Raw genomic sequence first — 12,658 nt, 5'->3', positions numbered from 1 at the left:
GCAGGTTTTTTAGGGAACACATGGTCATTAGTCCGTTGAGACATGCAGGTTTTTTAGGGAACACATGGTCATTACTCTGTTGAGACATGCAGGTTTTTTAGGGAACACATGGTCATTACTCTGTTGAGACATGCAGGTTTTTTAGGGAACACATGGTCATTAGTCCGTTGAGACATGCAGGTTTTTTAGGGAACACATGGTCATTACTCTGTTGAGACATGCAGGTTTTTTAGGGAACACATGCCCATTACTCTGTTGAGACATGCAGGTCTTTTAGGGAACACATGATCATTAGTCCGTTGAGACATGCAGGTTTTTTAGGGAACACATGCCCATTACTCTGTTGAGACATGCAGGTCTTTTAGGGAACACATGATCATTAGTCCGTTGAGACATGCAGGTTTTTTAGGGAACACATGGTCATTAGTCCGTTGAGACATGCAGGTTTTTTAGGGAACACATGGTCATTACTCTGTTGAGACATGCAGGTTTTTTAGGGAACACATGCCCATTACTCTGTTGAGACATGCAGGTCTTTTAGGGAACACATGGTCATTAGTCCGTTGAGACATGCAGGTTTTTTAGGGAACACATGGTCATTACTCTGTTGAGACATGCAGGTTTTTTAGGGAACACATGCCCATTACTCTGTTGAGACATGCAGGTCTTTTAGGGAACACATGATCATTAGTCTGTTGAGACATGCAGGTCTTTTAGGGAACACATGATCATTAGTCAGTGGACCTTGGATCACAACAAGAAGTGAGCGTCAGTTTCAGGATTGCAAGGCAACTTCTACTTAATAGCAAAAAAAAAATGCGTTTGGAGAAACACACAGTTCCAGAAGATGTGAAACAACCCATTGTGTCATCATATTCAATATCCTCATTTCTCTTTCCAAAGTATTTCCTCAGATCCAGAATAACGATCCATATATAACACATCCCTCTACGTCGTTGTCTCTTCATCCTGGTTCTGGGGCCCCTAGCAACGACACACCTGATAGTTGCTAGGGGCAAAAAACTCAAATGTGCCCCACTTTGGGTCCCAAAGGACCAGGATGAAGAACCGCTGCTCGGTGTCATGTCGAATCTAACATCCATGGAAATCCCTCTATATGGCTACATCCACTCATATCTCTCCCCATAAAGCCACGTGTTCATGGGTGTGTTTCCTCAGTCAGCTCCCTCCCAAACTGCCTAATGCATCCTTCAGAAAGGTCTCTCTCTCTCTACTCTCTCTCTCTCTCTCTCTCTCTCTCTCTCTCTTTGTCTCTCTCTCTCTCTCTCTCTTTGTCTCTCTCTATTTGTCTCTCTCTCTCTCTCTGTCTCTCTCTTTACTCTCTCTCTCTACTCCCCCCCCCCCCCCCCCCCCCGACCCCCATCTCTCCTTGGGGCCCTCTGGTATCAAGGCAGAGTCTTATTTTGTTACCTTAAGGCCAGAGCCAGTGATCATAGACATATACTTTTTATGTGTGTGTCTGTGTGTGTGTGTCCACGTCCTTATACTGTAACTCTACCTTGGGTGGCACATAGAACTCCAACAGGAACTTGTCACCCCCTTCGTCCCTCCTGGTCTTCCTCAGCAGCAACCTACACTTCTGCCACTGAGGCACACCTATACAGTTAGTATCATCAGCTACCATGTAACGCAGAGCCCCCTCTCTCTGGATCTCCAGCAGCTCAGCCTTGTGCCCCTGAGACCCCCTGGGAAGACGCAGTCTCTGGGACCATCGGTCCCCACCTGGCTCCCCTCCTCCGTTGACCCGTCTGACCCCTCCGGACCCCACTACGGGGTCTGGTTCAGGGGAGGCGTGGCGGTGCCAGATCTCCTTTACCCCGCCCACCACACACAGACTCATGTTCCTCAGAGAGAATCCCTTCTTGAAGCGGGCCTTGGGGTGTCCCACAGACACATCCTCTGAGCTGCGTGACTGGCCCAGAGCAGAGGGTTTGTGGGAGGGCTGAGGGGTGCGGGAGGTGGCCATAGAGGAGGAACTACCTCCTCCTATCCCTTCTAGTCCTAAACCTCCACTGTCCATACTGTCCAGGGACTCGCTGGAGGCACCGGCGTCCTTGCGCCGCTGATAGAGGTCGTTGTGTCCGTAGGGCAGAAGGCAGCCCTGGATCCCCAGGAAGGGAACGATGCTGTATTTGGGGGGAGCGTTGGAGCCGTCGTCCCCTGGCAAGAGCGAGGCCTGGTGGTCCCTGGCCTGGGTGACAGCAGCAGAAAAACACTCCAGGAAGTGTCTGGCGAAGTGCTGCGAGAAGCTGCCGTCGGCGCCCGGGGCGTCGTAGCACGGGTTCTCCGTCAGGAAGCGGCGGAACTTGTGGGCAAAGTCGGAGGCGGAGGCACGGGCATGAAGCTCGCAGAACTCTCGCCAGTCGGGCAGCGGGCACGAGGAGGAGAACTCCGGGCTGCCGGGCACCGCAGCTCCGTTCATCACTGGGCCATGCCAACCCGCCTGAGGGAGGTGACAGAAGGAAAGATAGAGAGAGAGACATGTTAGAGAGTGTGGGGGGTTCATCACCATGCCAACCCGCCTGAGAGAGGTGACAGAAGGAAAGACAGAGAGAGAGACATGTTAGAGAGTGTGGGGGGTTCATCACCATGCCCTGCTAGACATGTTAGAGAGTGTGCTAACCAAGCCCTGCTAACATTCTGTCTGTGTGTGTGTGTGTGTGTGCGTGTGCGTGTGCGTGTGCGTGTGTGTGTGCGTGTGCGTGTGCGTGTGCGTGTGTGTGTGTGTGTGTGTGTCACCAATAGCAAGGAAAGAGACATTACAGTGAGAATGTGTGGGATCCTAGGATTTACAAAGGACAGCGCCAACAGAATAACAGTCTCTGTGTGGGAAAACGTGTGTCGTGTGAACCACAGAAGATGTGGGAACGAAACAAGACTTCTGAGGCTGGGAGATTGTGTTTTGTCATTTCCCTAAATAGAGGCGACAGGCGACAGGCCCAGTCCTTCTCTCTCTGTGGAAGAACGATCTCTCCCCACAGCCCTGCTACACTGACATACATCATCATCTAGTGGTGTAAAATATTTTAAGTAAAAATACCTTAAAGTACTTATTTAAGTCGTTTTGTTGTTGTTGTTGTTGTGTATCTGCTCTTTGCTATTTATATTTTAGAATACTTTTATTTTTTTTACTTCACTACATTCCTATAGAAAATAATGTACTTTTTTACTCCACACGTTTTGCCTGACAAACAAGAGTTACATTTTGAATGCTGAGCAGGACAGGAAAATGGTCTAATGTACACGCTTATCAACACATCATCCCTGGTCTTCCCTTCTGCCTCTGACCACACTAAACACACGTGCTTCGTTTGTTGGAATGTTGGAGCCTCTGGTTATCCGTAAATAAAATAAATTAAATAAAAACATGTTTTGCTTAATAAAAGGAATAAAAAAATTATTCATACTTTTACTTTTTATACTTAAGTATATTTTAGTAATTACTTTTACTTTTTATACTTAAGTATATTTTAAAACCAAATACTTTTAGACTTTTACTCGAGTAGTATTTCATACTGGGTGACTTCATTTTCTATTAAGGTATCTTTACTTTTACTACAGTGTGAGTTTTGGCTACTTTTTCCACCACTGTCCCAATCACATGGCTCGTACCAGATGACATCATCTGTTGTGAAGAGGGAGTTGACCAAGGACATGACTAAAGCCAGACGCAATCTGGAGAAAATTATTTCCTTTTAAATCATTTTTTTTTAATCGTGCTGTGTTCAGCGAATCAAAAATAAATCTGTATCCATTTACGTTTGTAGCAGTGTTTGGTTTGGACTCGAGCGCAACAATCCAATTGAAGAGGAATTTAGAAAGATATAAAGAACTATCCGTTTGTCAGCTAGAAATCTATAATTCCTCCTGCTCCTGCTCTACCTCCCTCTTTTTCCTCTGCCTGTAGGCAGCCTGCATGAGTTGTTATCCCTGTAAATCAATGTGACAGTGGCCGCCTTGTTCCCACTCTCTTAAGGAAGACACTCATCCCTCTCTCATCCTTCCATCTCTCTCTGCCTCACTGGGAGTATGACTCAGCCCTATCCCTCCCTCCCTCCCTCTTTCATCTCCCTCCCTCCCTAACTCTCTCCCTCCCTAACTCCCTCCCTCCCTCCTTAACTCCCTCCCTCCCTCCCTAACTCCCTCCCTCCTTCCCTCCCTAACTCCCTCCCTTCCACCCTCCTTCCCTAACTCCCTCCTTCTTCCCTCCCTCCCTCCCCCCCCTCCCTCCCTATTTCCTCTCCCTCCCTTCCTCCCTCCCTCCCTAACTCCCTCCCTCCCTCCCAGGCCCAGGCTGAGCCACATCGGATCACAAACCCATCTCTCCAGGTAGCCTAGCGGTTAAGCCCGTTTGGCCCAGTAACTGAAAGGTTCAAATCCACAGTCGTGGTGAAAAGTTTTGAGAATGACAAATATTAATTTCCACAAAGTTTGCTGCTTCAGTGTCTTTAGATATTTTTGTCAGATGTTACTATGGAATACTGAAGTATAATTACAAGCATTTCATAAGTGTCAAAGGTTTTTATTGACAATTACATGAAGTTGATGCAAAAAGTTAATATTTGCAGTGTTGACCCTTCTTTTTCAAGACCTCTGCAATCCGCCCTGGCATGCTGTCAATTAACTTCTGGGCCACATCCTGACTGATGGCAGCCCATTCTTGCATAATCAATGCTTGGACTTTGTCAAAATTTGTTGGTTTTTGTTTGTCCACCTGCCTCTTGAGGATTGACCACAAGTTCTCAATGGGATTAAGGTCTGGGGAGTTTCCTGGCCATGGATCCAAAATATCTATGTTTTATTCCCCGAGCCACTTAGTTATCACTTTGCCTTATGGCAAGGTGCTCCATCATGCTGGAAAAGGCATTGTTTGTCACCAACCTGTTCCTGGATGGAGAAGTTGCTCTCGGAGGATGTGTTGGTACCATTCTTTGTTCATGGCTGTATTCTTAGGCAAAATTGTGAGTGAGCCCACTCCCTTGGCTGAGAAGCCACCCCACACATGAATGGTCTCAGGATGCTTTACTGTTGGCATGACACAGGACTGATGGTAGCGCTCACCTGGTCTTCTCCGGACAAGCTTTTTTCCGGATGCCCCAATCAATCGGAAAGGGGATTCATCAGAGAAAATGACTTCACCCCAGTTCTCAGCAGTCCAATCCCTGTACCTTTTGCAGAATATCAGTCTGTCCCTGATGTTTTTCCTGGAGAGAAGTGGCTTCTTTGCTGCCCTTCTTGACACCAGGCCATCCTCCAAAAGTCTTTGCCTCACTGTGTGTGCAGATGCACTCACACCTGCCTGCTGCCATTCCTGAGCGAGCTCTGCACTGGTGGTGCCCCGATCCCGCAGCTGAATCAACTTTAGGAGACGGTCCTGGCGCTTGCTGGACTTTCTTGAGCGCCCTGAAGCCTTCTTCACAACAATTCAACCACTCTCCTTGAAGTTCTTGATGATCCGATAAATGGTTTATTTAGGTGCAATCTTACTGGCAGCAATATCCTTGCCTGTGAAGCCCTTTTTGTGCAAAGCAATGATGACGGCACGTGTTTCCTTGCAGGTAACCATGGTTGACAGGGGAAGAACAATGATTCCATGCACCACCCTCCTTTTGAAGCTTCCAGTCTGTTATTCCAACTCAATCAGCATGACAGAGTGATCTCCAGCCTTGTCCTCGTCATCACTCACACCTGTGTTAACAAGAGAATCACTGACATGATGTCAGCTGGTCCTTTTGTGGCAGGGCTGAAATGCAGTGGAAATGTTTTTGGGGGATTCAGTTTATTTGCATGGCAAAGAGGGACTTTGCAATTAATTGCAATTCCCCTGATCCCTCTTCATAACATTCTGTAGTATATGCATATTGCCATCATACAAACTGAGGCAGCAGACTTTGTGAAAATTAATATTTGTGTCATTCTTAAAACTTTTGGCCACGACTGTAGAGTCCAAAACGTCTTTCAAGCTGTCAGGAATTCCCTTGGCAGCAAGAGCCTCTCGGTGGATGCTGCAGTGGACCCAATTGGCGTCGGGAGTCTCCCTGTCATGGATCTTGTGCCATCAGTACAGATACCAACACATCTTGACCACCAAAGTCCATTTGATGTCACAAAGCTGTCCAGTACTCTGGTCTGTACTGAGGGGGCTCTATGCAGACTGAAGGTAGAGGTCTGAACTGAGGGGGCTCTATGCAGACTGTAGGTAGAGGTCTGTCCTGAGGGGGCTCTATGCAGACTGTAGGTAGAGGTCTGTACTGAGGGGGCTCTATGCAGACTGTAGGTAGAGGTCTGTACTGAGGGGGCTCTATGCAGGCTGAAGGTAGAGGTCTGTACTGAGGGGGCTCTATGCAGTCTGAAGGTAGAGGTCTGTACTGAGGCGGCTCTATGCAGACTGTAGGTAGAGGTCTGTACTGAGGAGGCTCTATGCAGACTGTAGGTAGAGGTCTGTACTGAGGAGGCTCTATGCAGACTGTAGGTAGAGGTCTGTACTGAGGAGGCTCTATGCAGACTGTAGGTAGAGGTCTGAACTGAGGGGGCTCTATGCAGACTGTAGGTAGAGGTCTGTCCTGAGGGGGCTCTATGCAGACTGTAGGTAGAGGTCTGTACTGAGGGGGCTCTATGCAGACTGTAGGTAGAGGTCTGTACTGAGGGGGCTCTATGCAGGCTGAAGGTAGAGGTCTGTACTGAGGGGGCTCTATGCAGTCTGAAGGTAGAGGTCTGTACTGAGGCGGCTCTATGCAGACTGTAGGTAGAGGTCTGTACTGAGGAGGCTCTATGCAGACTGTAGGTAGAGGTCTGTACTGAGGGGGCTCTATGCAGACTGTAGGTAGAGGTCTGTACTGAGGGGGCTCTATGCAGACTGTAGGTAGAGGTCTGTACTGAGGGAGCTCTATGCAGACTGAAGGTGGAGATTTTGACCCACTGGTTTAGGGGTAATTTTGTTATTAAGTGCTGCTTGTAATTTGTGTTGGATTTGAGCAGTCCTGATTTCTCCAACCCACACAAAGTTACACTTACAATCCAGGTGGAGAGAGGAGCCGTACACACACAGTTCCACTCCATCACCTCGACTGTCTGTGCAGCATCTTGTCATTTTCAAAAACAGAATCTTGTTACACAGGTTTAGTGCACATCTCTCCCCCTCTGATTCCCGAAACAAGTCTGCAGTTCTGTGCCCAAGCTCCCTCTCTCTCTCTCTCTCTACCCTCTCTCTCTCTCTCTACCCTCTCTCTCTCTCTACCCTCTCTCTCTCTCTCTCTACCCTCTCTCTCTCTACCACGTCTCTCTCTCTCTACCCTATCTCTCTCTCTACCCTCTCTCTCTCTCTCTCTACCCTCTCTCTCTCTCTCTCTACCCTCTCTCTCTCTCTCTACCCTCTCTCTCTCTCTCTCTCTCTCTCTCTCTCTCTCTCTCTCTCTCTCTACCCTCTCTCTCTCTACCACGTCTCTCTCTCTCTACCCTCTCGCTCTCTCTCTCTACCCTCTCTCTCGCTCTACCCTCTCTCTCGCTACCCTCTCTCGCTCTACCCTCTCTCGCTCTACCCTCTCTCGCTCTACCCTCTCTCTCGCTCTACCCTCCTCCCCCTTCTCCTCCTCTCCTCACTGAAGCCCCGTGGTAGAGATCCAACTAAACTGGATTAAATCAGATCATATCAAGGACCTAGACTGAGCCCAGGGAAGGATAATGAGACAAACTCCAAGTACATACAGCTGTTGGTGGGACCATCCATCTATCACCTTATTTCAAGATGTAAAAACATGTTTGTGATGCCGCCCGAGATAAAACCACATCTAGAGGAATGTCAGAGGATGTGGAGGGAAGGAGGAGGGAGGGGGGGTAGGAGGAGAGGAGGGAGATGAGAGAGAAAGAGAGAGGGGGAGGTAGCAGGAGAGGCGGGAGATGAGAGGAGAGAGGGGGAGGTAGCAGGAGAGGCGGGAGATGAGAGGAGAGAGGGGGAGGTAGGAGGAGAGGAGGGAGATGAGAGAGAGAGAGAGGGGGGGAGGTAGCAGGAGAGGCGGGAGATGAGAGGAGAGAGGGGGAGGTAGGAGGAGAGGAGGAAGATGAGCGGAGAGAGGGGGAGGTAGGAGGAGAGGAGGGAGATGAGAGGAGAGAGAGAGAGAGAGAGAGAGGGGGGGGGAGGTAGCAGGAGAGGCGGGAGATGAGAGGAGAGAGGGGGAGGTAGGAGGAGAGGAGGGAGATGAGAGGAGAGAGGGGGAGGTAGGAGGAGAGGAGGGAGATGAGAGGAGAGAGAGAGAGAGAGAGAGAGAGAGGGGGAGGTAGGAAGAGAGGAGGAAGATGAGAGGAGAGAGAGAGGGGGGTAGGAGGAGAGGAGGGAGAGGAGAGAGAGGGGGAGGTAGGAAGAGAGGAGGGAGATGAGAGGAGAGAGAGAGAGGGGGGGAGGTAGGAGGACAGGAGGGAGATGAGAGAGGGGGAGGTAGGAAGAGAGGAGGGAGATGAGAGGAGAGGAGAGAGAGAGGGGGAGGTAGGAAGAGAAGATCACAAAATGAAAATCAGAAGACAGATTCATGTTGAGTGAAATCACTCTGATCTCTTTGTCTGCTTCTCCTTCTCTTTCTACTCCTCCTTTCCTCTCTCTCCTCCTCCTCTCTACACCACCCCTCTCTACCCCTCCTCTCTCTACTCCTCCTCTTCTCCTCCTCTCTATTCTACCCCTCCTCTCTACTCCTCCTCTCCTCTTTCTACTCTTCCGCTCCTCTCTCTCTACTCCTCCTCCTCTTCCCTCCTCTCTCTACTCCTCTCCCCTCCTCTCTCTACCCCTCCTCTCTCCACTCCTCCTCCTCTTCCCTCCTCTCTCTACTCCTCTCCCCTCCTTTCTCTACTCATCTCTCTACCCCTCCTCTTTCTACCCCTCCTCCTCTCCTCATACCTCTCTTTCTCTCTCTCAGCCAAGTACATACAGCTGTTGGAGGAAGCATCTACCCTACCCTCTTTCAAGAGGGCCCGAGAGGGCCCGAGATAAAACCACATCTAGAGGAATGTCAGAGGATGTGGAGGGAAGGAGGAGGAGAGGAGGGAGATGAGAGGATGAGAGAGAGAGAGAGAGAGAGAGGGGGGGAGGTAGGAGGAGAGGAGGGAGATGAGAGGAGAGAGGGGGAGGTAGAAGGAGAGGAGGGAGATGAGAGGAGAGAAAGAGAGAGGGGAGGTAGGAGGAGAGGAGGGAGATGAGAGGAGGAGAGAGAGAGAGAGGGGGAGGTAGGAGGAGAGGAGGGAGATGAGAGGAGAGAGGGGGAGGTAGAAGGAGAGGAGGGAGATGAGAGGAGAGAAAGAGAGAGGGGAGGTAGGAGGAGAGGAGGGAGATGAGAGGAGGAGAGAGAGAGAGAGAGGGGGAGGTAGGAGGAGAGGAGGGAGATGAGAGGAGGAGAGAGAGAGGGGGGGAGGTAGGAGGAGAGGAGGGAGATGAGACGATCAGACAGATTCATGTTAAGTGAAATCCCTCTTATTCCTCTCTGAAGGGAGGTAATCTCGAGATCATACAGTGAAGGATGTGTGGCAGCAAAGGTGAAAGGATAAGCACTGTGTTAATGTCTACAGTCTCCCCACCAGAGATTAGAGCAGCCAGGACAGAAATACTCTTATTGAAGTATCAGCCACAGCAGGCAAGGTTACGCCTGACTCAGAGGTTTTAGTGAATGAGACTCTCGCCCACGCACACACACACATATACACACACAAACACAGGCGCATACACACACACACACACACACACAGCTGAATGAGAGAGGCCTCCCATTAAGAGTTCATACGTAGAGTTAACTAATGTTCTCTAAATCACTAGTGTCTGTTTCAATTCAACAAAAAAAGTAATCCTGACTCAATGTTCAGCATTAAACCAGTTTAATAGAAGACATTGCAGTGTAACTCCCTATGTAATTAATTATATAATCTAGCCAGCAGCGTAGGTCCAGCAAATAATGTAGGTGGGCCAGAATGTGGGCCCTCAAATCATCATAAACGCCTACCCTATACCCCTACTGTAAAGCGATTATCATCATTACATTATCATAAAAGCCTACGCTATACCCATACTGTAAAGAGATTATCATCATTACATTATAATTTTAGGCCTACCCTACACCCCTACTGTAAAGTGATTATCAGCATTACATTATCATAAAAGCCTACCCTATACTCCTACTGTAAAGAGATTATCATCATTACATTATCATAAAAGCCTATACCCCTACTGTAAAGAGATTGTCAGGTTAGTAATGAGACTATATACAGGGGGTACAGGTTAGTAATGAGACTATATACAGGGGTACAGGTTAGTAATGAGACTATATACAGGGGGTACAGGTTAGTAATGAGACTATATACAGGGGTACAGGTTAGTAATGAGACTATATACAGGGGGTACCGGTACCGAGTCAATGTGGAGGCTATATACAGGGGGTACTGGTACCGAGTCAATGTGGAGGGGTACAGGTTAGTAATGAGGCTATATACAGGGGGCACCGGTACCGAGTCAATGTGGAGGCTATATACAGGGGGTATCGGTACCGAGTCAATGTGGAGGGGTACAGGTTAGTAATGAGGCTATATACAGGGGGCACCGGTACCGAGTCAATGTGGAGGCTATATACAGGGGGTACCGGTACCGAGTCAATGTGGAGGGGTACAGGTTAGTAATGAGGCTATATACAGGGGGTACCGGTACCGAGTCAATGTGCGGGGGTATGGGTTAGTCAAGCTAATAGGTTCCCTGTTAGCTTGATAGATGCCTTGTTAGCTTGTTGATAGGTTCCCTGTTAGCTTGTTGACAACTGGCGTCTCATGGGTTTCATTTGAGATGTGTCATTAAGCTGAATCGAGAGGTGAACGATAAGTGTTGTAATAATTAGGCAGCTTCTTCTGTGAGTCAGTATAGGCTAAGGCTATCCAACAGAGAGGAATGATATGTTAGCTAGCTGGCTAAAGCTATCCAACTGCTTGCTGTACACTGTCCTGTGTGATTGTAGTGGGTTTACTAACACGTTAGGCACTAGAACTATGTTGACTATGACGTTAGCTAATAGTGTGACAACGATGTAGGCTGTGTGTTATGCGGTTAGCGGTTAACGGTTAGCGGTTATGGTATGACGATTTGGTTTGGAAAGGTTTTGTCGCCTGGTGACAGACAACTGTTGTGTTGTGCACTGAAGTCCACAGAGGAGGAGAGCGCGGTGAACGCGAGAAGTAATTCCACAACGAGGAAAAAATTATCATGCTGTTCGTATGTGGCTGCTATGAAAGTGAACTGTGTTTGTGTGCAAGTGATCAGGGGGGGGTGTCTTCATTCCACCGATTCCGTTGAAAAACATTTCTTCAACGGGAAGCAAACGGAACGAAACGGGGATAAACCTACCTGAATTTGTCCAATTGAAAGTCCTCACGATGGGTACAGGGGAACATTCTAGCATCAGCGTGAAAGTAGCCTAAACCTACCGTTGTTACATTGAACTGGGTGAATGGAAAACGAATAACAGTCATCCAATGTGCTGTAATAGAAATAAGGGTCGTGTTCATTAACAATATATTAAAACATCAGTCCTCCCTCGTGTTAAACAGCACTGACCCCCACTGTTGTGTGCAGTGGCTGGGAGGCAGTCTGATATCAGTGCAGCTATTTTTTTCATTTCCTTAAACATCCGGGTGGTCCAGCTTTCCACACATTCAGCAAAAATTAAAAACAGAACGCGAACATGACGAGGAGCATTTCTCAAGATCATGTCCTTCCGTTAAGAAGAGGATACGTGCCTTTCTAAAAAGATACTGGATAGACACTGTACACACACACACACACACACACACACACACACACACACACACACACACACACACACACACACACACACACACACACACACACACACAGTCAGCATGAAACTCAAGCCAGAGAAGATTGTAGAGGAAGTGGAAGCAGTGGGTTTGAGGTCTGGAGCCCAGTGGATACTGATACAATACTGAACACGGAGGGTCTCTAGATACTACAATACTGAACACGGAGGGTCCCTAGATACTACAATACAATACTGAACACGGAGGGTCCCTAGATACTACAATACTGAACACGGAGGGTCCCTAGATACTACAATACTGAACACGGAGGGTCCCTAGATACTACAATACTGAACACGGAGGGTCTCCAGATACTACAATACTGAACACGGAGGGTCCCTAGATACTACACTACTGAACACGGAGGGTCCCTAGATACTACACTACTGAACACGGAGGGTCTCTAGATACTACAATACTGAACACAGAGGGTCCCTAGATACTCCACTACTGAACACGGAGGGTCCCTAGATACTACAATACTGAACACGGAGGGTCCCTAGATACTACAATACTGAACACGGAGGGTCCCTAGATACTACAATACAATACTGAACACGGAGGGTCCCTAGATACTACAATACTGAACACGGAGGGTCCCTAGATACTACAATACTGAACACGGAGGGTCCCTAGATACTACAATACTGAACACGGAGGGTCTCCAGATACTACAATACTGAACACGGAGGGTCCCTAGATACTACACTACTGAACACGGAGGGTCTCCAGATACTACAATACTGAACACGGAGGGTCTCCAGATACTACAATACAATGTGTACCCTGTACCAATCAAAAG

The 12,658-nt window shown here is 48.4% G+C and overlaps 1 protein-coding gene across 2 annotated transcripts in view; it reads right to left on the bottom strand.

Moving 5' to 3' along the window:
- Positions 1-12,658, bottom strand: part of LOC110517470 (SH2B adapter protein 2-like) — a 63,327-nt gene that overhangs the window by 40,457 nt on the left and 10,212 nt on the right. For both annotated transcript variants that reach the window (XM_036961376.1, XM_036961377.1), the window contains exon 2: positions 1,520-2,464. In XM_036961376.1, coding sequence (XP_036817271.1) covers positions 1,520-2,443 — 924 coding nt within the window. In that variant the 5' untranslated portion in view covers positions 2,444-2,464. The remainder of the gene's footprint in view (positions 1-1,519; positions 2,465-12,658) is intronic.

This window comes from Oncorhynchus mykiss, chromosome 24, assembly GCF_013265735.2.
Source record: "Oncorhynchus mykiss isolate Arlee chromosome 24, USDA_OmykA_1.1, whole genome shotgun sequence".
Classification (NCBI taxonomy): Eukaryota; Metazoa; Chordata; class Actinopteri; order Salmoniformes; family Salmonidae; genus Oncorhynchus; species Oncorhynchus mykiss.
Note: the sequence above shows the minus strand (reverse complement) of the source record. Positions and strands in the feature narration are given on the sequence as shown.